At 47.0% G+C, this 26,911-nt stretch overlaps 7 protein-coding genes across 7 annotated transcripts; 4 read left to right on the top strand and 3 right to left on the bottom strand.

Annotated features, from left to right (window-relative positions):
- Positions 1 to 12,015: 12,015 nt before the first annotated feature.
- Positions 12,016 to 12,832, bottom strand: N7532_000135 (GPALPP motifs-containing protein 1; the record flags this gene model as incomplete). Its single annotated transcript, XM_056612639.1, has 2 exons — positions 12,016 to 12,213; positions 12,269 to 12,832. The coding sequence occupies 2 exons, from the start codon at positions 12,830 to 12,832 to the stop codon at positions 12,016 to 12,018; spliced, it is 762 nt and encodes a 253-aa protein (XP_056479863.1).
- A 388-nt stretch (positions 12,833 to 13,220) lies between these two features.
- On the top strand, positions 13,221 to 15,002 carry N7532_000134 (uncharacterized protein; the record flags this gene model as incomplete). The annotated part of the gene is made up of 1 exon (XM_056612638.1): positions 13,221 to 15,002. One exon carries the CDS (start codon positions 13,221 to 13,223, stop codon positions 15,000 to 15,002), a length of 1,782 nt encoding a protein of 593 aa, XP_056479862.1.
- A 452-nt stretch (positions 15,003 to 15,454) lies between these two features.
- N7532_000133 (uncharacterized protein) lies at positions 15,455 to 18,606 on the bottom strand (the record flags this gene model as incomplete). Its single annotated transcript, XM_056612637.1, has 4 exons — positions 15,455 to 15,786; positions 15,869 to 15,963; positions 16,035 to 17,155; positions 17,254 to 18,606. 4 exons carry the CDS (start codon positions 18,604 to 18,606, stop codon positions 15,455 to 15,457), a joined length of 2,901 nt encoding a protein of 966 aa, XP_056479861.1.
- Positions 18,607 to 19,390: 784 nt separating this feature from the next.
- On the top strand, positions 19,391 to 21,996 carry N7532_000132 (putative actin binding protein; the record flags this gene model as incomplete). Its single annotated transcript, XM_056612636.1, has 3 exons — positions 19,391 to 19,595; positions 19,668 to 19,855; positions 19,945 to 21,996. 3 exons carry the CDS (start codon positions 19,391 to 19,393, stop codon positions 21,994 to 21,996), a joined length of 2,445 nt encoding a protein of 814 aa, XP_056479860.1.
- Positions 21,997 to 22,324: 328 nt separating this feature from the next.
- N7532_000131 (dynamin family protein) lies at positions 22,325 to 24,456 on the top strand (the record flags this gene model as incomplete). The annotated part of the gene is made up of 2 exons (XM_056612635.1): positions 22,325 to 22,423; positions 22,486 to 24,456. The coding sequence occupies 2 exons, from the start codon at positions 22,325 to 22,327 to the stop codon at positions 24,454 to 24,456; spliced, it is 2,070 nt and encodes a 689-aa protein (XP_056479859.1).
- A 101-nt stretch (positions 24,457 to 24,557) lies between these two features.
- Positions 24,558 to 24,833, top strand: N7532_000130 (dynamin-related protein DNM1; the record flags this gene model as incomplete). Its single annotated transcript, XM_056612634.1, has 1 exon — positions 24,558 to 24,833. One exon carries the CDS (start codon positions 24,558 to 24,560, stop codon positions 24,831 to 24,833), a length of 276 nt encoding a protein of 91 aa, XP_056479858.1.
- Positions 24,834 to 25,365: 532 nt separating this feature from the next.
- Positions 25,366 to 26,747, bottom strand: N7532_000129 (uncharacterized protein; the record flags this gene model as incomplete). Its single annotated transcript, XM_056612633.1, has 2 exons — positions 25,366 to 26,427; positions 26,508 to 26,747. 2 exons carry the CDS (start codon positions 26,745 to 26,747, stop codon positions 25,366 to 25,368), a joined length of 1,302 nt encoding a protein of 433 aa, XP_056479857.1.
- Between the last annotated feature and the right edge of the window lie 164 nt (positions 26,748 to 26,911).

Below are 26,911 nucleotides of genomic sequence, written 5' to 3'. Positions count from 1 at the left end.
ATTATACTACTTTATATACTATTATATTTCTTATATCTATTATAACTACTTATTATTAGATATTTTACTATGCCTAAACGCATATATAGTCACTTTATAAGCGATCTAGCTTATATCAGATACAGTTATATTGAAAAGCTCAATTTCCTCACAGATTACCCCCAGGCCTATACAGAGGCCTTTCTACTATATATTATTTAAAAAGCTTCACTACTTCTATATGTTGTAGTAAAATAAATTATACAATTCGACATATACTCACTGATTATATTTTATTGACCCTGAAAATGATTTTATTTTACTGTTCGTTTTCTAACCAAAGGTCGTTCGAAGTTTGTCAAGGAAAATAATATATTTTGACACATCTCTAATATTAATAATTAATTAATTATTGATATCTATTATTATCAACTCAGTCAAAATAAATTGATATTCTTTTCTATCCTAAATAAACCGAGTTATATAATATTCATTATACATAACGTAATCCACGGCCGACCTGTCCACTTTCACCGCACCCTCAATAAAATTGCGGCATTTCACCCACGAGACAAGATTATATTAGTCTATCTAATCGCTGAATATATAGCTATTTACTAGGACAACTTCTTACAGTATGTCCAATAGTCCCACACCCACTGCAGCGCCGTGGAGCTCGCTGGCATGGCCTAGCAGTAGGCTCACTATGTTGCTCGTTCGGCTGCGTATCAAGCTGCTGAACGCGATTTTGACCCTCATCTCTAGATAAAAAGAGATCGTCGCCTATCTTACCACGCCTTCTTGCCTTCTTTTTCAGTTTCCGCTCATTCTCAGCGCGTAGAACCTTGATTTCTTGTTGGAGGAGAACGTTCATATTCATTGCCATCTGCGCAGCCTTTTCAAGACGTTGAATATGAGAAATGGGGCTACTAGAGAGCATTCTTTTTCGAAGGCTTCTCTGTAGACTGCGGACCTCATGATATAACTGGCGAGGATTCTCAGGTGTTTGAAAAGTAGAGGATATTGATCCTTCGACAAGAGGTGGTGTTGGCGTCCGAAGTTGAAATGTAATCTTTTCGAGGACCCGGTTTTCGTTAAGTGGCTTAAGACCACCTCCTGCGAAGCCATTCTGTATATTCTCTAGATTAAAAACCATCTCGCGTGCAGGAGGATATAGGTGTAGGAAGTCTTCCTTGTCGATATGATTGTTGCCGGCAGTCATCATTCCTTCAACCAATTTCCCATAAGAGCGTTTTAATGGGCCGAAAACACCAACATCGAGTGGTTGTAGTAGATGAGAGGTATGAGGAGGCATACAGAGACAGATAATTTCATTCTCTTTGCAAAAAGCATCAAACTCTGCAGTTTGGTGGCTAGAATGGCCGTCGAGAATAAGTAATCGCTTCGCACCGGTTGAAAGGCGTTCAGAATACGGCTCAAATGTCTCTTTTAACCAAGCAAGGCCTATTTCATCTGTTGTCCACCCATTTTGGCTTCTTGCAAGAACCCAGCCATTCTTGATAGCAGGCTCTTGATACCAAGCGGCCTGGTGAGATCCAGCCTTTAAGATGACCCATGGAGGTATAGAAATGCCTTTCGAGCTCACACATTCAATGATTGTAACCCATTCACGATTTCCCTGAATAACTATCCGAGGTCTTTCACTACGATCTACCGCAGTGATAACCTTAGAGGTTGAACAGAGCCCCATTGCGAAGCCGGTTTCGTCAAAGTTCCAGATATCATCCTCATGGATACCATGTTCTTGAATAGCTTCGCGTACGGTCGCAAACCACTGTTTTATAACCTTTGGATCCTCCTGCTTTGCTCGCTGGTATGTAATCCTCCGGTTATATCTTGTTTGTATTTCAGGGCGGCGCCGGTTTTGTAAAGGAGTAGAGTAGGCCCAGTTAACCCCAAGGGTTGCTGAAGGATCCTGTAGACGCGCTTGGAGTAAATTCTGCGCCATTCCACGTACAAACTCTGGCCGAATTGAAAATCCTCGTTTATCAGCATCTAGTAGCCGTTTAACTAGTGCTTCTCTTCAGTCGCTGTTAATTTATGGCCGCTAGCGCGTGTTTCCGACCGTGGTTTGATTCCTTTCAGCCGAGAGAGTAAGGTGGATTTAGGCACTCCAAATATTGCCGCAAGCCTTGATTTTGATCCAATTTTTTTGTTTTTGTAAGCCGCAATAGCCATTTGCATTCGATTTTCTTGGGAAAGAGGCATTTTGTATGCTGGTGGTGTAAAAACAACGCGTTGAAAGATGTTGCCGGAAGGTTGGACGCGAAAGTGGACAGGTCGGCCGTGTGGACAGGTCGGCCGTGGATTACGTTAATTATTGTATTTGAATTAATAAGTTATGAATGAACCTTTTTTCTAATGTAAATGACAATGTTCTATGAGATTTTTCTTGTTAGTATTCATAAAATACGACTTGATTATTTATATTTTGAAAGGTATTTTAATCTAGTACGTACGACTTATATGTGTAAAATATAATACTAGTTTTGGATTGTCCAGTCTTTTTCATATCACGTATGGTAGTTAATAGGTTTATATTTTTAGTTAAACTTTTATTATATTATAGAGTGATTCTATATAATGAAGACAAATTCCATAAATGAAATTATATTTTGAGAATATACTTAATATATTTCAATGAGATAGTATACTTGAAAAATCTCATTCTTATTACTAAGATTAAAGAAAGTAGTTTGCTTATATACGTATTTATCTTAAAAATTAGAACTAACCTTCTGTCCGCATTCGGGGTCTATGACAAAGCGAGTCATGTGCTGGACCCTAATGACGTGGAAAGATAAGATGGGCGAGAACAGATGATGAGATTGAGAGAAACTGTCTCTCCGGGTCTGACTGAATATCTGCCTAACTAACTAACGTTGGAATCAATCTTGTACAAATAGATTAAAATAAAAGCAAATAAGCAGACAAACACAGTAAGCCAGAAGCGTGGTAAAGCTTGTGTTTTTCATTTTATGCACGTGATGACTCTCTTCTGAGTTTTAAGTCCCAGTGAGCTGATCAGAATTACATCACAGCCTTGGAAGGCTCTTGTATCTATAAAATTCACTATTTTAGATAACGTAATCCACAAGCGAGCCGCGAATACAACCGAACCGCGAATTTTCGCGTTCCCCAACTACGATTTTCGAATCAACATTCATCAACGCGTCTTTTTTCATCGTTTTCATACAAAATGCCTCTATCTAAAGAAGCTCGCATGCAGATGGCTATTTCTGCATATAAAAAGCAAGAAGTCAAATCAAGATTGAAAGCTGCTGAGATATTTGGCATACCTGAAACCACCCTTCGCGAGCGGCTTGCTGGCATCAACCCACGGTCGGAAACACGCGCCAACGGCCATAAATTAACAGCTCTTGAAGAAGAAGTCCTTACCAAGAGACTGCTAGATGCAGATAAACGGGGCTTTTCAATTCGACAAGAGTTTCTGCGTGGAATGGCGCAGATTTTGCTTCGTGAGCGTACACAGGATTCTACTGCCTCTATTGGTGTCAACTGGGCATATAACTTTGTCAAACGCAACCCAGCGCTGCGTACACGATATAACCGGCGCATAACATACCAACGTGCAAAGCAGGAGGATCCAAAGGTCATAAAGCAGTGGTTTGCGACCGTACGCGAAGCTATTCAAGAACATGGCATCCATGAGGATGATATCTGGAACTTTGATGAAACTGGCTTTGCAATGGGACTCTGCTCAACCTCTAAGGTCATCACTGCAGTGGAGCGTAGTGAAAGACCTCGGAGAGTTATTCAGGGAAATCGTGAATGGGTCACAATCATTGAATGTGTGAGCTCAAAGGGGGCTTATATCCCCCCATGGATTATCCTAAAAGCAGGATCTCAACAAGCTGCTTGGTATCAAGAATCTGCTCTTTTTAATAAGGGCTATGCTATTGCAAGAAGTCAGAATGGCTGGACAACAGATGAAATAGGCCTTCACTGGCTAAAAGAGATGTTTGAACCACATTCTAAACACCATTCAACTGGTGCAAAGCGGTTGCTTATTCTTGATGGCCATTCTAGCCACCAGACTGCAGAATTTGATGCTTTCTGCAAAGAGAATGCAATTATCTGTCTCTGTATGCCTCCTCATACCTCTCATCTTTTACAACCGCTTGATGTTGGTGTGTTTGGCCCACTAAAGCGCGCATATGGAAAACTAGTGGAAGGGATGATGATTGCTGGCAACAATCATATTGATAAGGAGGATTTCTTATCTCTCTATCCACCTGCTCGCGAAAAGGTGTTCACTAGGGAGAATATATGCAGCGGCTTCAGGGGTGCAGGACTTAAGCCACTTGATGAAGAGCGAGTCCTTGAAAAGATTACTTTCCAACTTCGCACACCAACGCCACCTCTTGTTGAAGTCGAAAGCTCAATCTCCTCTGCTTTTCAAACACCTCAGAATCCTCGCCAACTTGATCACAAGGTCCGCAGTCTACAGAGAAGCCTTCAAAAAGAAAGCTTTCTAGCAGTCCAATATCTCATATTCAACATCTTGAAAAAGCTGCACAGATGGCAATGAACACGAACCTTCTTCTTCAACAGGAAATTAAGGTTCTACGGGCCGAGAATGAGCGGAAAATAAAGAAAAAGGCAAGGAAGCGTGCTATTCTAGGTGATGATCTTGTTTTGTTTATACAGGAAGGTCAGAATCGGATCCAGCAGCTTGATATGCAGCTTAACGAGCAGGTTGATGAGCCTACACCAAGGCCTCGCAAGCGAGCTCCACAACGCTGCAGTGGCTGCGCGACTATTGGACATACTATTAGGAGTTGTCCTAATAAATAGCTATTCATTTGTCGTTTAGACAGTCCAGTTTGATTATCTTTTCGTGGTTGAGGAAGCTTCAAATTGCATATGCGTGGTAAAAATTCGCGGTTCGGTTGTATTCGCGGCTCGCTTGTGGATTACGTTAGCAGATCCTACTCTTATGTAATACAGAGCTAGTTGTGGTTATTGTAGTCTTATACTTACTGGATAATCAGTGAAAACTTGGGTGGAAATATATATTTATATTTGATGTAGATGGACTTCATTTTTTGATAAGTGTCATCTGAATATAGCGTACACTACTAATTCTTAAACCACTCTAAAACTGGTATCGAAATATTCCTTTTACTTCAGCATCTATATAGTATCTCTATCATCATCTATAATGTTGTGTTCTTGAGTAATATGGCATTAAGTATAGATGATAGGCATTTCAGAGGGGTTATGTGAGCGATATATCATTATGTCAGGTAGTCTGTTGGGTAGTTGTATAGTTGGCTAGTTTCTTGCGGGTACCCGTTGGATATCGTACGATATCTAACAAATTACCCACCTTTGACTAATCTATAGCCAATCAGCCTTAATAACTACGTTGAACACGTTGAAATCATAGTCGTATAGTTGTTTGCCTCCCCTTTGTGTCAGCTGAAATATCAGTAAGTCTCTTAGTAAGACACTCTGAGTGCTACTGCTTTATCTACTCTGTCTACAGTTTGCCTACCATGTCGTGTTCCCAGACATCTGATACACTGTATGAGCTTTCGCAGTGTACTGATTCATTTATTGATCCAGATCTTTTGCAATCTGACGATTTCTCTGTGGCGCTCACTGGCCAATTTACTACGCGATATACTTCTATTTTTGAAGTTCCAGCTCCTCCTCAATATCCTACGGCACCTGATTCACTAGAGCCCGTTGGCAAACCACACCAGTTACTCTATATTCTCTATCCTAGCAACAAAAGTGATCCAAATATGAACAGCACTCGACAACACTTTGTTGACTGGAGGATAACAACTGAGTATGGCCAGAGGGAGGTTCTACAGAAACCGGTAGCTTGGAACAGTGAGCAGAAGACCTCTTCAGTCTGGATTTGTCAATATCAGCGAGGTCGGCTCAAGCCAGCAACAATCCGAGAACTTATGCTACATTCATTCTCAGCCAAGTTTGAACTACGGCAGAGTGATCTCGATAAGGCAAAGGAGTATCTTGAGTCTGGGGGAGCTGCTCTATTTAAGGAGCTGTGGAAGCCTACTGTTGGAATTCAAACCGGTTCAACACTTGGCTTCCAAGGCTGCGATCAATATCACCTGATCAACTGGCCATATCCCTCATTTCGACACAAATTAATGCTGTCAGATGAGTGCGTGTTCATCCGAGGAGCATCCCGCAGATGAGATATATCAGAATTACCCCACTTTACACCGCTTGTTTGCTTACTGCATACGTTACTTCCGTTTGTTGTGTTTACATCTTGATTTGTGTATTTAAGACTGCTCCTGATCATAGCTAGGTGATCAGGCGAATTCTAAGTGAATCTGAACCCGCAACACGACCCTTCGAGGCGAAGCCCGTCCTCGAGCGAATAGTCTGTGATTTGTCTCAACCTTAAAAGTATCCTCGGTCCAGCACATGGCTCGCTTTGTCATAGACCCCGAATGCTGACATATAGTAAATATATTTATTTTTGGATTTGATCCTATAATACAATAAAGTAATTATATATATTTATATATAATATAATGTTCATATATAGTGTTTAGAAGTTAACACGGTTCAACACCTAAATTCTAATGCGATCATATTCACCTGATTAATTGGCTAGGACTCGAGGTTTATCAGAGGGTGGTCCCACGGTTGAGAAGAAGGCAAACGTCTTTTTCTTATGAGTGATTTATTGTATTTACCCCACTTCTTTTCTACCGTGTTTATCCTGTTTGTTTCCATTTTGGTCTATTTATACGAGAATGATCCCATTATTAGTTAGACAGACAGATTCTTCTGGAGACAGATTTTTTCCTGAGACAGTTTTCTCTGAATCGATCTGTTCTCACAATCTAATCCTTGATCCCATTTGGGGTCAAGCATATGGCTAAGCGAAGTCATAGACCCCGAATGCCGAAAATAATTATATTTTTCTAAAATATCAAATTACAGCTAAGCACAAAATAGTGGAAAATATTAGTTTACTAAATCTATAAATCTAAATTAAAAAGATAATAATTTCTCTATATACAATCAGATAGATACTATATGCACTGAAAATTGTATATATAAGAATGAATAGTTCTACATAAAAGAGATTATAAAAATAAACAAAAAATATAGCTCTAATAATAATTTATATTACAGATATTAATTTAGCTTTCTGTAACTTCAGCATAAATTTATGTCAGCAATCGGGGTCTATGACTCGTCTTAGTCATGTGCTGGACCTCGATTGACGTGGAAAGATAAGATGGGTGAGAACAGCTAATATTCAGAGATGAGAACCTTCAACTGCCTAACTAGCTAACGTTGGAATCAATCTCATATAAATAGACCAAAATAGAAGCAAACAAGCAGACAAACAATATAAGCGAAAGCGGGGTAAATTTCGTACTTTCCCCTTTACACACGAGCTAACTCTCTTATTCCCCAGTGAGCTGATCAGGATTACATCACAGCCTTAGAAGTCAGGTGTTGAACTACTTTGACTTCCAACAATTTATTAATATTTCTTATTTTTCTAGTACCAATTTTTTGGAAACCAAGATAGGTAAGAAGTTGTCAGCATCCGCTGGTATGCGATGACAAAGCAAGTTGACTGATGCTAAATCATATAACCAGGAATGTGTGGAAGAAGAGTGAGTTCAGTTAAAGAGATAGAACTGTCTGATTAACTAATGATGTAACTAAGTAGATATATATAGACCGAAAATAGAACAAATAGTGCAAACAAAATATGCAATGAAAAGGGGCACGAGCAGGGGTAGTTCGATACATTAAACGCCATGCATCTAAGGTGGCTTCAATATATTGGACGCCACTCATAGGGAGGGTTCAGTATTCAGAATTTCGGATGAACTATCGGCCGTCACTCTCAAGGGTAATCACGTATGATTTCCCGACAGAAGTTTATATCCCCAAAACTCCACAAATAATTTCCAAAATTATAGATAATATTTAAAAAATTAAATATGAACGGGACTTTAATCCTATAACACTGTCTATTATGATACTCTTCATCTAGAAAATCCAGTGTCTACCTGTAAATCACTTAAAGCTTACTTTTCTACTAGTTACTATATCTTATGCTAGTGATCCTATACCTAGTTTTCTTATAGTTATAATTTTTGAGATATTATTATAGAGATAGTAAACGTCGGCATTTGGGGTCTATGACAAAGCGAGTCATGTGCTGGATCCCAAATGACGTGGAAAGATAAGATGGGTGAGAACAGATGATGGGAACTTGCGAATGACACCCTTTCCGACGACAGAGGTTGTTATCGTTCTCTGTCTTCGGGCTACCCAGTCGTCTGGGTATCTCCAACTTGAACAGTCGAGATTGATGGTTGAAAATCAGATAGAAGATCGAGGTTATTACAGATGTGCAGGGTGGAACCAGTATCAAACACACCCATACATCATTTTCCTTTTCTGAACCATGGGCGTGAAGAGTGAATGTTTTCTTTGTCTGATAACATGAGAAAGCACCGCGGTTTTTCGGCCGAAAAGCAGATTTCTGACTCGGTGTTTTTTGATCGCTTTTTCATATGCGAATCTGAACTCATAGCGTTCTGCATAACCATTTATGTTCTGTTTGTTTGGCGGCCCGATTGACTGGATGGCCCGAAGACAGAGAACGATAACAACCTCGAGCACGGAAGCAGAACTACTAGCCCTTTTGCAGGCTAGTAAACAGCTATATTGGACAATGAGGTTGTTCCCTTTTATCGAGTTTGACCCAGAGCATCAATTCCTAATCAGATGTGATAACAAACAGACTGTTGATCTGATAACATGAGAAAGATCAGATTTTCAGACCAAATTGCATCATGTCATTCACCGACTTTGGATAATACAGGAAGTTCAGGCAAACAGACTCGAGATCAAATGGGTTAAATCATCTGAAATGCCTGCAGATGGTTTGACTAAGCGGTTTTCTCGAGAAAAGCATGCCAGATTCATTGAGCAGATTGGGATGGAAAGGACTCGAGAATCACGATTCTCAAAAGAAAAATAAGTGGTATGTTGGAAGTTAACACAGTTCAACACCTAACTTCTAAGGCTGCGATCAAATTCACCAGATTGATTGGCTAGGACTTGAGGTTTATCAGAGAGTGGTCCCACGGATGAGAAGAAGGCAAACGTCTTTTTCTTATGAGTGATTTATTGTATTTACCCCACTTTCTTTTCTACCGTGTTTATCCTGTTTGTTTCCATTTCGGTCTATTTATACGAGAATGATCCCATTATTAATTAGACAGGCAGATACTCAGTTAGACCCTGAGAGACAATTCCTCTCAATCTCATCATCTGTTCTCACCCATCTTATCTTTCCACGTCATTTGGGATCCAGCACATGACTCGCTTTGTCATAGACCCCAAATGCTGACATTATTTCTATCTTGATCCAGCTCTATCAATATAGTATCGATTATAGAATATAAAATTTCCTAAATCTAATTAAACAAAACTGAGATAATTAATAGAGTTATATATTTTAAGTTACCATATTTCTATTTAGATTAACTATATTGATATTAAAGCTTTATCACCTTATTTGTTGTTTTTTCTATGAACATTTGTTTTATAATTTTGTTTTCTATACAAATATCTTAGAGATTACATTATCAAAAATATTCTTTGATTTAGCTTATAATAAATTATGCAACCTAATTTACTTATGTCTAATTAATATTTCTTTTTTTCCCCACATTTAAATTTTATACATTAACAAAAATTTCCTTATTTTCTCTCAGTTAGATCTGAAATTATTATAATTGTATTATGACAAAACATCATTATTATATTGATAAAACGAATCTTTAAATTAACGTAATCCACAACCGAGTCAGCAGTTTTCCCTAGCACCAACATCAAGCACTATTCAACGCAACATTATTCCACCACCACTATTCAGAATGCCTCTATCTCAAGAAAACCGAATGCAAATGGCCATACACGCGTACAAAAGCAAGCAAATCCAATATCAATCAAAAGCTGCTGGAGTATTTGGCGTACCAAGGTCAACCCTTCAAGATCGGCTCAGGGAAATGAAATCACGGTCGGAAACGCGTGCCAATTGCCATAAATTTAACAGCTCATGAAGAAGAAGTCTTGATCAAGCACTTGCTAGACGCAGATAAACGAGTCTTGTCGATTTGACCTGAGTTACTGCGTGGAATGGCGCAGATCTTACTTCGTGAGCGTACCCAGGATCCTACCACAACCATTGGTGTTAACTGGGCATACAACTTTGTTAAACGCCATCCAGCGCTACGTACACGATATAATCGGAGGATTACATACCAGCGTGCAAAGCAGGAGAATCCGATGGTTATGAAACAGTGGTTTGGGACTGTGCATGAAGCTATTCAGGAACATGGTATCAATGAGGATGATATCTGGAATTTTGACGAAACTGGCTTTGCAATGGGACTCTGTTCAACCTCCAAGGTCATCACTGCGGTGGAGCGTAGTGAAAGGCCTTGAAGAGTTATCCAGGGGAATCGAGAATGGGTCACAATTATTGAATGCGTGAGCTCGAAAGGGATCCTTATACCCCCGTGGATCATCTTAAAAGCAAAAGAACACCAGGCTGCTTGGTATCAAGAATCTGCTCTCTTCAATAAGGGCTACGCTATCGCAAGAAGCCAGAATGGATGGACGACAAATGAGATTGGCCTTCGCTGGCTAAAGGAGATGTTTGAACCACAATCAAAACAACATTTAACTGGTGCGACGAGATTGCTTATTCTTGATGGCCATTCTAGTCATCTGACTGCAGAATTTGATGATTTTTGCAAAGAGAATGCAATAATCTGCCTCTGCATGCCCCCCCCCCATACTTCTCATCTTCTTCAATCACTGGATGTTGGTGTTTTTGGGCCGGTCGAACGCGTACGGGAAATTGACTGAGGAGATGATGGCTGCCGGCAATAACCATATTGATAAGGAAGACTTCCTCCACCTATATCCATCCGCGCGCGAGAGGGTCTTTACTCAAGGGAATATATGCAATGGCTTTGCAGGTGCTGGTCTTAAGCCACTTGATAAAGACCGAGTTCTTGAAAATATTACTTTCCAGCTTCGTACGCCAACATCATCTCTTGTTGAAGTTGAAAGTTCAATCTCCTCTGCTTTTCAAACACCTCAGAATCCTCGCCAGCTTGATCATAAGATCCGCAGAATACAGAGAAGCGCTCAAAAAGGAAACCTAGCAGTCCGATGTCTCATATTCAACATCTTGAGGACCACGCAGATGGCAATGAATGCGAACCTACTTCTTCAACAAGAAATCAAGGTTCTACGGGCTGAGAATGAGTGGAAAATGAAAAAGAAGGCAAGGAGGCGTGCTACCCTAGGTAATGACCTTATTTAATTTGTACAGGAAGGTCAAAATCGTCTCCAGCAGCTTGATACGCATATTGAGGAGCAGGTTGAGGAGCAGGCATCCAGGCCTCGCCAGCGAGCTCCAGCACGCTGCAGTAGTTGCGGGACTGTTGGACATACCATAAGACGCTGTCCTAATAAGTAGCTATTTATATTATCTTTTATATAGTCTAATTTAATGGCGTTGGTGGTTGAAATGCTTTAATATTCTAGTGATGACGGAGAAAGTGCCGACTCGCTTGTGGATTACGTTAATAGTATACAGTTTACTAATTCTAAGGATAGTTTTATCTAGTTAAGATATATCTACATAGCAGCATATATATAGAGCGAGCTACATTTGGCAAATGAAATTCATCATCATCATCATCATCTAATATATATCCTTTCAAATAAGTTAATAATTATTTAAAACTGAAATTCAAAGATAGTCAAAGTATTATTAAGAAATCATCCAGCTAGTTAGTCTCAACCTGACTGGTCTGAATAAGATCGTATTTTACCATAGGTTGTCTATTAGCAGTTGAAAATCTGCATAGTCGATGGTATATAGACTAGCTAAGAAATACCCAGCGCCGCTAACAAGGTACCCACCAATCATTGGTAGCATCCTGGTCAGAGAAAACTGCCTTTACTGAATCGAGAATTATAGTCACTAGCCTTGTTCACCATCTCCCTGCGCTGTGCATTCGAGATCTTTGAAGATACGGCCATATCCTTCTCCCGGTCAAATGCACGCATGCTGGGGTCATCTTCCTCCTCCTTTCGAGTTTTTTCTGGCTTCTCCAGACGTCGATTTTTCCCGGAGCGGTCCTGCAGGGCGAGTCAGTATCTCTAAAAACGAAAATTGTGGGTTCTCAGGACGTACATTAAACTTTTTGATCTTCTCTTCCATGGAGCGGTCCTTTGTTGTATTTTTCTTCTCAGACTTAGATTGCGGAGCACCCCCCGATGGGGCACCCACACCCATCACTTCGTCCTCGAGCCGTCTTATCCTCTCCTCGGGAGTTTCGACCCAGGAAGCATCAACAGTTTTGGAAGACGCAGTGGCAGCACGGGCGGTCTTGCCCGTCTGAAATTTTCGATTCCGTAGCTGGGTTGGATCAATCTTGGATGCCCAGTCACTATGCTCTGGCGGTTGCAGCATCCATTGGTCTCGACGGCTTTCTGCTTTTTCGCCCTTGGCAGACTCAGGCCCAGGGTTTTCCGTTTGAGCGGACTCTGGTACAGCTGGCGCACCTGCCCCGTCCGGCGGAGGCAAGCTGGGACCAAAGTCATCGTCACTATCGTCACTGTCGTCGCTGCCGCTGCAGCTGCCGCTAGCCTCCCGTGATTCGGCCGAAGGGAGCGACGGTCCAATCACTCGTCGTTTGGGCGAGGGGGGCGGCTGGCCCTCGTCATCATCTCCAAATTTGCGCTTCTCCGAATCCATTTGAGCTGAGAGTGTTGGAGGTGCAATCATTCTAGTTGTGGAGGGAGAGGATCGATTCGAACTTTTGGGCGCTATCTTATCGCGCTTGATGTCATTCGATAATGATTGTTGTACATCGCCTGACCGCCTCGTCTCCGCCTCCGATTCTCTCTTCACACCGGCGGCCCCACCTGGCGAAGCTATCGGGGAAGTCAGGAAGCAGGAGGTCCGATCGTCCTGTTTACCCTCTCTGTCCCCCGCATTCTGATTCTCGTGTGACGGCCCTTATCTACGCCCTTGTCCTTGGTCCGGACCCTGGGGCATGCCGCTGTCCATGTTAGCCTGCGCCTGTCAACACTACTAGAGCATGGTGTGAATTTGGTCCAGGACCGCGTGGCCACAATTGAATATGGGCCATTCGCCTGTCGAACCTCCTCAATCCGCCTCGGACAAACCGACGGGGCAGCTGCAGTCGAATGATTCCTCACCTGGGTCTTCACTCGCCGCACTCCCACGAGTGGCGGGCCAACAACAAACAGATGAAGCGAACGGAGACTCTGTGTCATCCCCTCATCCTCCCCGAAAGTTCCTACCACAGCCTGTTGAGACATCATCGCGTAGCTCTCACATTCCGAATTCAAAAAACAGCACCGACCCTTCGTCACCCAAAGAAGCTTCACAAGATGTCCGACCTCGCAGGAGACTCCTGCCGGAGCCCGTTGAAACTACAAAGACAAGCCATCGAGGATCCTCCATAGGGAAGCAGAAAATTACTCCACATGTCTCCTCTACAGTACCCAGAAGGTTCAAACCCGAAATAATTGAGACGGAGTATCGTTCGGCCCAAGGAACACCGGCCCGTTATGCACGGCTCCGAGGGGATCGGCCAGATGCACCTGGCAGAGCATCTCGACTAAGTCCCAACCGTGGAATCTTTGACCCATCAGAATCGAAATTCTCATACGCAAATCTTCTCCGCCGGCATGAATTACGGCGCCATTCATTTCGAGTCCCAGATCTCCCATCTATTCCATCGAATAGCAGTGAAGACTCCGATGCTTCTTCTGAGTCACCTTCATCGTCATCAGCTCCAGAGAAGCTAGTTGATTTACACCCAGAACTTCGAAGGGACGGTCAGTTATTCCAAGAAAGTCGCCAAGGTGGGCTTTCTGAGTACTTGCTCCAGCTTGCGGCTCGATCTGCACATCAACAACTGAAGGACCAGACACTGGCTGCCTTCCCCAACGAGCAGAATTACCAGCCCGTCGATCACTTTGCCATTGACGAGGAGACCAGAGATTCTGAAGAAGAAGATTGTATTTATCCTCCCAAGCATCATATCAAATCCCGCAGACAGTCCTCCGCAGACCTTTCCTGGGAGCTGGAGTATATGCGTCAACACAAAGAAGAAGCCGAGCAACGACTCAGGATAATGGCATCATCAAGAAAGCCGGACCTGAAGCCTTCTGTGCAAAGGTCTGGGGAACGCCCGGGACCCAACCCCCCGATGCTAGGAGATGATATCATCATACCGCAGAGTCTCTCTCCGCAGGGGACATTCTCTGAAACGGTCAGCGCGGAAAGTGGCACACAGGCAGAATCAGACCCATGCACGGGGTGTGGTGGTCTCTGGTGTGGACCAACTCGCCCGGGGGGTGGCGGAGAGATGGGTCTTTGGATGGGCACTTGTCGCAAGGATGAGGGTCATGACCGGGAAACGCAAACCCTGTCCGGCATTATGACCCCTATGGCGTTGGACGATGAGCCCGGGATGAGCCCCAGCCCTTCCCATACCTCTCGCGTGGCTCGAAAAGATTGGGCAGACCAACCTACGCCCCGCAGTATTCCCACGAACCCTTCAAAGTCTCTAGAAGATGAGTTCCATGATGGGTTTGTCACGCAGATCTACAACTATATCTCTCTTGGTTACCCCTGTGTTGCTCGCTACTATGATCATGAGCTCAGCCGAATATCAGGAATCCACGTCGACGATCTTCGACGGGACGATTTGCATACCAATGCTAAAGGGTACGTTATGGCACCTGAAGATGATCTAACGGCGGCTTGCACTCGTTGGAAGGCTCTTCGTCTCTACATACGTGAATGGGCTCGACAGCAGCCGAGCATGGCGGAAGATGACACTTTTGAAGCTTGGGGAGTCCCTGAGCGACGAGGAAGTTGGGCAATCTGAAGTCCTAAGTATCAATCTGGTTTATTTTGTATCTATGCCCACGCCACCCTCCATCAGCCATACCTGGCGTGGCAGATTACATATTTGCATTTGGAAGCGCACCTAGATGGTTATGAAATAATTTGCTTGCAATCTTGACAATACTTTTCAACCATGGCTGGATGATCTCTTGCCAAATTATACGCTCTAAATTGATACAAGAAGCTGGACTTAAGAAAAGTGGCTGAAAAACTCCCATGAATATTGCTTGTTGCTTGTCTGAAGGGACATGCACACATAATCTGAATTTCTAGTAGCAGTTGGAATTGAAGCCGACTTGTAACTTTGATGCAGTTTGAACGTGCTTGGTCATTCAAAACTATCTTGCTAAAGTGTGTAAGTGACAAGAGATGAAGTGAACCCGAAAGTAGTCCCGGCTGCTGCCCCGCTTGATCCCGCAGAATCAAGGAGAATCAATGACCATGAGACTCCAAAGATGACCGAGAAAGCAGACTTTCCCTCCGAACCGATTCATGAACAATTCCTGGAAAGATCTTCTGCTCCGGGAGATTACCGGGACCTGTAACGTCTGCTCCAAGCAGACTCGTGCTACTAGGAGACGAACAGAGCTCCCCCGCAGCAATTCGAGGTGATGCGATATTCTGTGTCGATAGTACCGTGGCGAATGGGATGTCCGAGACAACCTGTACATCGGCATTGGAACCGCTCATGTGCGCCTCTAGATCGGAACCCCTGAGATAACCTGGGAGCTTGAATGATGCTGGCTGGACGGATTCGGGGGAAGCTGATCAACTCGTGCCAGATAAGTCGGCTGCAAACAAGTTCGAAGAAATGGTGCAACACCGAACAGAATAGTCAAGACCTACTGGGCTTCACCGACGCCTGCTTGGCTGTGTGCAGCAACCCCGGGGCCAATGCACCGCGTTCCTCGACTCCTGGGCCTTCAGAATACCGCTCGATCCTGAAACAGGTCAAAGAACCACGGGTTAGTGATGGCGCTCGTGGGATTAGTTTTCAGGGCGTTTGACTTACAAGGACAACTCTGCCATGAGGGTCTCGTGTCTAAATGCCTCGCGGATATCTGGCACGTTGCTCTTGGCAACATTATTACCAGCGACGCCAGGGAGACTGCAGTCGGAACCAAGCCATCGTCTCTTGAGTGCAATCTCAAATCCACTCTGGTCCACAGAGTGCTTGGCCAATTCACACATGTCAACAGCGCTGAATTTGTAGATCTGGGCGGCGACGGAATATTCCTCAATCAGAGGCTCCTTCGTGAAGGCGAATTGAAGAGGATCATCGGTCGACAAGGAGACATTAAGTCCTCGTTTGAAGAAGCTGGCACAGGGGTTCTTATCGTAGGTGAGGAACAACGCATTGTTACTCAGTGGCGACATTGCAATGCCAATCTGATCCAAATAGTACAGATACTGGAGCAGGGGAACCTTACGCAACAAGATACCGTGACTGATGCTGTGGCAGCCGAGGAAGCCTACAGCCAGATGATCCGGATCGCCAGCCTCTCCACAGTGTGGTCGGAGAACAAATGTGTTGAACCCTCGGCGCTTCCGCCAGTTGTTCAGAGATGCAATATTGGCAAACATGAAGTAGATCCAATAGCTGTATGGCGGGTTCTGTTTGGTATCCCATTCTCGCGGAATGGGGTATTTCCTGTAGAAGCGACGCTCGGTCTTGCTTTCATCATCGACGCTGTCAAATCCTACCACGCGCTGTAGGAAAACGTGTAGCTTGGGGTGGCTTGACGGGTCCTTTGTCACTTCAAACAGCGGCTGGAAGACATTGGTGATGACCTGTTCAAAATTCTCCATCATGCCGCTTGATTTGTAGACATCGTAGAGACGAGGCACCTGGATCAGCCAGCGGACGTTGGGAGAGAATAGCTTATTATCGACCACCCAGGCAGCCAATTTGTCCCACTCTTGAATGGACCGTCCATAAATAGAGATACGCCATTCGACCATTTGGTATTTGCTTGATTCCAAGTCCGAAATCACTTCTTTGGTAATCTCAGCCAGGTAGCGACCTTTGATGTAGTTGTCCGTCTTCAAGAAGATTTCACGAAGTCGAGACTCCCCAACCGGGTTATACTTTAGATTAAACTTGTCAAATCGATGGAATGAATCGGTGTGAGCCTTTGAGGATAGCAGATTAGCAAAGACTGTGTGAGAGCGAACAGGCCTGGACAAGAGCAGAATGGATTTGTGTAGATAGGATCCAAAACAAAACGTACATGCATATCCAAGGTATCGATACTGAGATCATAGGCAGTCAAATTGATACTTTCAAAGACCTCACGCAGGGTGAGGTGCTTGCCGTCACGGAACAAGACTACTTCATCTGGCGACTTTCTCATCTTGCTTTTGATAAACCGGAGCAGATGCTTTTGGTTCATGCACGCCGAGTGGTGAACGTGGGTGTCCACCTTTCGAACGTTGTAAAAATCACGATGGGGAACTTTCTTGCTGTCAGCGATTTCCTGATATTCGTTCAGAAGCGTGTATAGCTGGAATTTCCCCTCCAGGTACGAGAGACGCTTGAAGGCAAAACTCTTGGCCGGTCCATCGGTTGAGACATCTACCACGGCATCCAAATCCATGTAGAACTCGCGCAATGTCGGAATATGGACAGTAGGCTCTTGCTTATCTGCAGCTTCATCCGATTCGTAGACCTGATAAACGCTGTTACGGTCCAAGCGATATGTATAAGAGGACTCTCCGGGGACAGGCATCAGCTCTTCTAGATCGAAGTCCTCGCCGATGTCTTCGCCCATCTTTCTCCTCTTTCCTGTTAGGTCTGCAGGGCCTCCAACAGACCCAGGTTTATATTCCTTGCCATCATCCCAAGCGGGCTCTGGAGGTGGTGGATATACAACCCACTCAGGCTGATCTCTGGGGTCATCACCAGATCGCTGGAGGGACAGCTCCATATATTTGGACCGACGGTCCAGGAGACCTTTGATCTTGCGATAGATGGCCTTCAACTCGGAGGTGACGGCATCTCCACCTGGTGCTGTTCCATTTACACCTTGGGACATACCGATGCCCAGGCCAGTTTCTTGGAGACTCTCTGCAGCTGATGCGTACGGATCTTGAGCATAAGCCACGCTGAGTGAAACGGCATGGTTTCGAGCCGCGTAGTCTGCGGCGACCTGGGCACTGCTAATCTGCGGTGTGCCATCGGCACCGGAATGCGAACCTGTATACCATTCCGACTCGTGCACCGAAGAACTTCCCCACGGGCGAGCCTCCGCACCCGTAGTTCTGTCTTCAGACGGATCAGTCATCGACCGGCTTGCCAGTACTGGACTAATGAGGCCCGGGTTCTCGCCGCTTTTGGAGGCTTGTTGGTGGTGCTGATAGAAGAGTTTCGCCTCGGCGTGACTCATGGACTTTTCGTAGGCATAGTCATAAGTGGGCGTTTTCTGCTGCTGGTCTCGAGGGAGAATGCCAGAACCGTCCTGCACAGGCTCTTCATGAACAGGAGAAGTGGCCGACTCTTCGCCAGAGCCTAAGGATCGGGGAAGTTCATCGTTGGGCGTGCTGGCATTGGGATCGAGACCGAGCTCGGGCTCAGACGACCCCATGACTTCTACTGTGTACCGGCGGATCGAAACGGAGGACGAGGTCGAGGTTGTGTAGCGCAAGAGAATTATTCGCGATTCACTGGCTCATAGTCGAGAGGCAAAAAGAGAAAGGAAACGCTGCGATCTATATATTTTTTTTTCGGGCCCCTTGTGATCCACACCGGTGAGCCTCGCAGGGCCAGATCGCGGTGGAGCCGTTGCGACCTTGGGCCTTGGGTACTTCGGATCGGCTTGGGTGTAAACACCGTGTTCAATCGAGAGATAACCAGGGCAGATCAAACCTAAGATAGAAGAATCAATGTATTTTTTTTATAAAAAAAAAATTCTCTGATCAAAGGCAAAGTCGCACTGAGGCAATGCGGAGAAGAGATGGAAGAGATCAAAGGAGGAAGAGAGCGGAGATGACGTCCGCCTAAGCAGTCGGTGGACCGCGCCTGCCCCCAACCACTTCTGAGCTCTTTCCCCCCTGCGGTACACATACATACTCTACAAGACTCGCAGAGCTCCTGACACCGCTTGACACCGCCTGACCTGCCCCCGCTATTCTCCATTCCATTCACTCTTTGGCCTTTCTTGCAGGTATGTGCTGCCCCTCCTTGCACTCGGCTTGACCACTTCGGACCCCTCCAGCTTCGCCACCCCAGCGGCTGAGACGAACCCACCGAGAGGCCTTGGGAGCCTAAACTAATCAGACAACATCAGCCCGCTTTCCCCAATCCCTTCTCCTCATATCTCTCCATTGACGACGCTCCAAACCAATACCTCCTGATTGCTGCCACGCACCATGGCATCCCTCAATCTCTCGACCAACGGACCGTCGATATCGAAGAGCTACCAGTCCGTCGTGAATGCATCATTGCCGACGGGCAATGCGGCTTCGCCAACCTTCGGCCAATGGGCTCTGTTTTCCGTCTCAGCGCCGCTCGTCAATGCCTTTCAGCAAGATTCCGGCAACAAAGAAAGTGTCCTGAAGGTCCAAAGCACTGGAGGTCAGTGTCCTCCCACCCCGCGCCCCTCATTCTCACTGCTTGCCAAAGCTGACGCTGACTATCGCGCCATAGATGGTGAATTGGAGGATCTAATCGAGGAGTTCTCCGAGGGCCGAGTTCAATTTGCCTATGTGAAGGTGACCGATCCGAACACAGGACTGCCTAAGAATGTTTTGATTGCGTGGTGCGGAGAGGGAGTCCCCGAGAGGACAAAAGGTTATTTCACGAGCCACCTGGCCAGCGTTTCCAAGTTCTTGCATGTAAGACCGATCATCCTTTCCTACGCTCTGACTGAAATTCCGTCAGGTATGCCCGACGTTCGATTATGCTGACTTGGCCATCAAAATAGGGGTACCATGTGCAGATCACTGCTCGGACGGACGGTGACCTCTCTCCCGAGGGCATTATTCAACGTGTTGGAGATTCCTCGGGCTCCAAGTATTCGGCGGCGTCACAGGGCCCAGCCATTTCGACGGCCGCCGGTCCTCGCCCTCCAGTTGCCAGCAAACCCGTGTTCACACCGGCCCGATCTGGCGGTATCGCCTCGGCCTCTTCGGTAACGCGTTCCAAGCCCGCAACCTCATCGGCTGGCGTGGACGATGACGGCTGGGGAGCTGATGCACCCCCGGTCACAAGAACCCAGCTCGAAAAGGTGCAACCTGCTTATCAACCGACTCGCGTGAACCTGCAACAATTGAAGTCGGAGAACCAGGCCCCATCTTCTCAGGACCCGGCCCCCGCTGTTCCCGAGAGTAGTGCTGACGTTGTTCGTGGCGGTTATCAACCTGTCGGTAAGGTTGATATTGCGGCGATTCGGCGCCAGGCTGCTGAGTCGGGGCAGCTCAAGGATGACCGCCCGACGCCGGTCAAGGGATCCTATGAACCCGTGGGCAAAGTGGACATCGCTGCTATCCGAGCTCGATCCCAGAAGCCGGAAGTTGCCCCTGAGACCACAAAGAGCCCTGTGCCCCAGAATGAACCTGTGAACATGCCCGAGCGACCAGCTGCGGGTGAGACCGCCGAACGCCTCACATCTCTGCCAAAGCCCAAAGTGGCCAATAAGTTCGGAGGTGGTCCCGCCTTTGGTGGCACTAAGCCGCCTCTCCCTACTGGACCCTCAGCAGCTGTTGCTACCGCTGCGCCGGTTGGCAGTGCTAGTCGCACTTTTGCAGACGAGGGAGGAAAGACTCCAGCTCAGCTCTGGGCCGAGCGCAAGGCCAGGGAGCGTGGTGGAACTCCTGCCTCAGCTGACGCAGAGCCATCACGCCCAATTCAGAGCCAGGTGAGCGGCCAAGGCGAATGGAAGAGCTCGTACGCAGGAAAGTCATGGGCTCCGGTTCAAACCGTCCAGGATAAGTCTGCTCCGCAGGTGGTCGATGCGAAGGCCAACGAGCCGGAGAATGCACAGGCTGAGCCTCCATCTCATGTCCATGAAATTCGGGATCAATTCGCCCAGGAGCCTGCGCCACCTGCCCAACCCACGCCTCCTCCTGTTCCGCAGGCCAGTCGTCCTGTTCCAGTCCCTGGACTCCCTACTGGTCCAACTGAGCCTACTGAGCCGGAGGAGGAAGAACATGATGCTCAGCAGCCCTTGCCCACTCCTCCCCCGCAACCGCGCTCTCCGACTCCCCCTACACCCCCTGTTCAGGATAACTCTCCTATCCGAGTGGCCATGCCCGTCGGTCGAGGCGTGGCTGATGCTCATGAGGAACAAAACTCTCCTCCTCCTACGATGCCAGTTCAAAGCCTCCAGGAGGCGGTTCCAGATGAGAGGGATCTTGAAGAGACTCAAGACCTTGGCCGAGCTACCGCCGAGGCCACTGTCGTTGGCCAAGCCGAGGGTGGAATCCGCGCTCAGGTGCAATTCGACTATGAGAAGGCTGAGGACAATGAAATTGAACTTCGGGAGGGTGAAATTGTGACAGAAATTGATATGGTTGACGAGGACTGGTGGCTGGGTGTCAACGCTCGCGGCGAACGGGGCCTTTTCCCCGGGAACTATGTCGAGGTTCTACAGGACGATCAGCACGGTGCCCCTGCTGGATACCACACTCAAGAGCCGGAGCCAACGCCAGTACCTGCACCCGAGCCCGTGCCAGCTGCCGTTCCTGCGCCACCTCCAGCTCCAGCAGCTGCTCCGGCCCCGGCTAGCTCCAAGGGCCCGAAGGCGATCGCGCTTTACGACTACGAAGCGGCGGAAGACAACGAAATATCTTTCCCAGAGAACGCGAAGATCACCAATGTGGTAAGTTGCCCCCCACTTTCTCCCTGGGACCACCGCTCAATCGACCGTGTACTAACTGAACAATATCAGGAGTTCCCGGATGACGATTGGTGGCTTGGCGAGTACAATGGCAAACAGGGACTGTTCCCGGCCAACTACGTACAGCTGGACGCATAAACCCCTGAAACCTCACATGGAGGTTTGTGTGTATCATTTTTAGATGTTTCTTAGTGTGATCCTGTTGTTTTCAAAAACCCCCCGTGTGTAAATAGCTTCGAAACCGCGAGGAACTGGAAGACGTCATGTCACCTTATGTAACCGCATTAAGTCAGCATCACGTGCCGCGCAAAAGGCGTCCATAAACAAGCGCCCCGAGGTCGATCTCCGTGCACGGCGCGAGGGACCTTCGTTTGCAACCCCGAGGGCAGCTTCATCCTGCCGATTCCTCCTCTCTCCTCGCGTGCCTAGCCGGAATCTCTCAGGTGCCCAGCCTTCGTCCCTCAACATGGCAGCGCTAGGCGAGGATCTGCTCGTCACCGTGAACAAACTCCAAGATTTGGTCTTTAACACGATTGGCAATGACTCTCTCGATTTGCCGCAGATCGTGAGTGCTCACCTTTCCGCCTCCAGTAATACTGAGATCGTCATGTGAACTAAATCCTCCAGGTTGTGGTCGGCTCCCAATCGTCCGGCAAGTCGTCGGTCTTGGAGAATATCGTCGGGCGAGATTTCTTGCCGCGCGGCAGTGGCATCGTCACACGACGTCCATTGATCTTGCAACTCATCAACATTCCAAGTGAACGAACCGATAAGCCGGAAAACGACGAAATCCATGTCCCACATACAGCAGCCAGCGTGGCCGGCCATCACGAATGGGCCGAGTTCCACCACCAGCCGGGCCGCAAATTCGAGGATTTCGCCCAAGTGAAGCAGGAGATCGAGGCTGAAACAGCACGAATTGCGGGCAGCAACAAGGGAATCAACCGTCAACCGATAAACCTCAAAATCTTTTCCCCCCATGTCCTCAACTTGACGTTGGTGGACTTGCCTGGCTTAACCAAGGTGCCCATTGGCGACCAACCTTCCGATATTGAGAAACAAACACGCACCCTGATTCTGGAATATATTGCCAAACCGAACAGTATCATTCTTGCCGTCTCCCCAGCCAATGTTGACTTGGTGAACTCCGAAGCTCTGAAGCTCGCCCGGCAAGTTGATCCCATGGGCCGAAGGACAATCGGCGTCCTGTCCAAACTGGATCTCATGGATCACGGTACAAATGCGATGGACATCCTCTCCGGTCGTGTATACCCCCTGAAGCTTGGCTTCATCGGTGTCGTCAACCGGTCTCAGCAGGACATCCAGTCCGGAAAGGAACTTGCGGAAGCTCTGCGAGCTGAAGCCGACTTTTTCCGTCATCACCCTGCGTATCGGAACATGGCGAACCGATGTGGTACCCATTTCTTGGCCAAGACTCTGAATACGACTCTGATGTCTCATATCCGTGACCGCTTGCCGGATATCAAGGCTCGTCTCAATACGTTAATGGGACAGACTCAGCAGGAATTGGCGAGCTACGGCAACAAGCAATTCAGTGGCCCAGAGCACCGCGGGTCTTTGATTCTGCAGCTCATGACACGCTTTGCGTCGTCGTTCATCTCTTCCATCGATGGAACATCTTCCGAGATCTCAACTAAGGAGCTCTGCGGTGGAGCGCGGATCTACTATATCTTCAACGAGGTGTTTGGAAATTCTCTGGAAACCATCGACCCCACTCATAATTTGACCGTTTCGGACATCCGGACTGCCATTCGCAATTCAACAGGCCCCCGTCCCAGTCTTTTCGTACCAGAGCTGGCCTTCGACCTTCTGGTCAAGCCCCAGATCAAACTCCTGGAATCGCCCGCCCAGCGATGTGTTGAGCTCGTGTACGAGGAGCTGATTAAGATCTGCCACACATGTGGCTCGCAGGAACTGCTGCGCTTCCCTCGTCTCCAAGGAAAGCTGATCGAGGTTGTGTCCGACCTCCTCCGCGAACGCCTGGGACCATGTTCCGGCTACGTGGAGTCTCTCATCTCCATTCAAAGAGCCTATATCAATACCAATCACCCGAACTTTCCAGGTGCAGCTGCCGCCATGCAGTCGATCGTCCAAAATAAGCAGGAAGAAGAGCGAAAAGCCGTTCTGGCGGAAGAAAAGCGCAAACGCGAGAAGCGACGAATGAAGGAGCTCGGTGCAGCCAACGGTGTTAATGGCACGCTGGAAGAGGAAGATGCTCAATCCGAATCCAAGAACAACCTCCCCATCCGCAGTCAGTCTACAAAGGGTGCGCGCAGTCTGTCGCCCAATGTGGGCCGCAATGCAGAGAACGGGATTGCTGCGACCTTGAACGGCGCACATGCGAACCATCCGGCTGGCTTCGGTGGCCCGCACACTACTCGTGACTCTTTTCTGAACTACTTCTTTGGCAAGGATGGTGGTGTTCAAAATGCGGCTCCTCCGGTATCAAACCGGTCCGCCCAGATTGAACCCACGATCAGCCAAAGCCTTCGTCGCTCTGAAATGCGGTCTCCCCCATGCAGTCCGAGGAATACATTGCTCCGCCTGAGTATGGAGGTGATGCCACTGTCTTCGTAAGTTTTTGATTTCGTCAGACTGTACATTGTGTCCCAGATGACTGTTAACACACTTTTCAATAGCCCCACGAAAATGCCGAGCCAACTCTAACGGACCGGGAAATGCTGGAGACAGAGTTGATCCGCCGTCTCATCTCTTCTTACTTTAATATCGTGCGCGAGACCATTGCCGATCAAGTCCCCAAGGCCATTATGCATCTACTCGTCAACCACAGCAAAGATGTCGTCCAGAATCGACTTGTCAGCGAATTGTATAAGGAGGATCTCTTTGGCGAACTGCTCTACGAAGACGACGGCATTAAGGCCGAGCGTGAGAAGTGCGAGAGGCTGTTAGAGACATACAAAGAAGCCGCCAAGATCGTCGGTGAAGTGTTATAGATGCAAGCAGGCGTTTGAACCGTGATTTGGATTCTAATCCGAATTCGAATTCACACGTTTGAGTATGGGATCTGTGTGATTCTTTTGGTTGCGTGGATGTACAATTAATGGGGCTTGATGCACATGCTCGTGATATATGTTTTTTCCTCCTCTCTTCCTGCAATGCCTTCCCCTCTGTTATCTTACCTCGGAAAGGGTCTTACCATGTTCCGTATGCTTTAGCTCCAGTTTTCTTTCCATTGTATCTATGAGGATATCGAATGACGTTGAATGCCTGAGAGATATCTTCCCTTATCCACACTCCAGTAATGGTGCCTTCTACTTAATCCCATCTATTTCCAGCCGAATACCGCACTCGGTTTACAATTGTAATTGAACACTTGAGAAAAGGGCATTTCTTCTAAATTTACAGATTAATGTAAGCGTCCGGAATCTATACTAACTGAAAGAAAACCTCTGTGAAGGTTAAGACGAAAAATGAAACCCCGAAACAGAAAAGGTATGGGCAAAAATCAAGCTCCAGTAGTCCATATCACTGACGCTTCTTTGTAGCCAATTTTCGTAATCTCGCCCCCTCAAACCCATACAATCCACCACCAACAAAGACCAAAACGGCGCCAATGAGAACGCCCGATCCCAACTGATTTCCAAAGAGATAGATGGAAAGCAAGAGCGAGACGAGTTTGCGGATATTCAACGCAACAGTGACGGTCAAGGAAGAAGATTTGGCGGAGAGAAGATGGACGCCGCGAATGCAGAGGTATTGCGTCAATGCGTTCATTATCAAATATGCCACTTGAATCGGGATGGAGCCGAGTATAGCATGAAACGATGAGTTCTTCTGAGCTATTTCCAAGAAATAACTTGCGGTGCTGTTGGAGAACAATCCGGAAGAGGTCGAAGGCATTATGTTTGAGCCTGAGCTTGTCGTCATCTGGGAAAGGAGGGACGGCGATGAGGAAACAATACGCCACTGCGAATATAGTTGCGGCCAGCTAGTAAAGAACAGAGGAAGAGAGAGCGCGTGTGAGTAGAACAGGGCTTCTTTCCAATGGTCCCGTCCATAAAAGGCATACAGCCTGTCCGCATAGATACCCTGGAATGCGGACAGAATCATAGCCAAAGCAAGGATTGAGAAGCCGGTCGCAGTAGTCATCATGGCAGTACTATCTTCTAATCCAATCTCGATAGACTGTCCTTTGGCCTGCGCGTCCGCCAGCGCAGCAGCCATGACGCCCACGGTCAACATGGCCACCGAGAGGACTTGGCCACGGGAGTAGCGCCGACCATTGAAGATGTACCCCACAATCATGGATGCTACCGGACCACCGGATCGAAGGATGATGTGCAGTGGGACAGAGATTCTATACGCGAATGCCCAATTATTCAACAGATTGACCGAAACGAAATATGCGGTGTAGATCAACCACGAGCGCAGCGGAATAGCCCTCGGGCTAAGAAAAAGGGTAACTGGTCCGGCGGAGAATGAAAGAAAATGCGGCAAGGTGAACAATGCGCAGAGGACGAATTGAGCAAATGTGATCAGAGGGCCAGCCGTTGGCTGCTCCTTGATGATAGCCTCGAGGGCGAAAACCTGGATTGTTGAACCGGTGTGAATTCCCGCTCTTGAGAAGTCCAATGTCACAGGCCACGGAGTCTCAATGATGAACTCACATTCGCACAGCAACCCCCAAAAATTAATGAGACCATCAGAACCATATTTGCCCAGCTTGGAACCGCCGCTTGTGCGACAGCCGCGAATAAGCTGGCGTCTTCTTTCAGACCGGACTTTGTGGAGGTAGATTCGGACGGTGACACGGTGGCATTGCGGTCGGCTACGACTGCGTCGGGGGATTTCTCGGGGACTCTGTAATTGTCTGTTCGTCGTTTGAGGCCGTCATTGTCATGAATCATTCTGCTTGTCGCACGCGACGGGGCAACTCCGGCTCGCGTGGCTTTGTTGACCTCTCTGGTCGATGCGCTCGGGCGTGCGCAGGGAGATGTGAGTTGTGCAGGTTGCCAATCTCTTTTCCTCTGGCTCTATAATATATATATATATACTTATCCCTAAGTATTTT

This window comes from Penicillium argentinense, assembly GCF_028826775.1.
Source record: "Penicillium argentinense strain IBT 30761 chromosome Unknown utg000001l_segment0_segment0, whole genome shotgun sequence".
Taxonomy (NCBI): Eukaryota; Fungi; Ascomycota; class Eurotiomycetes; order Eurotiales; family Aspergillaceae; genus Penicillium; species Penicillium argentinense.
Note: the sequence above shows the minus strand (reverse complement) of the source record. Positions and strands in the feature narration are given on the sequence as shown.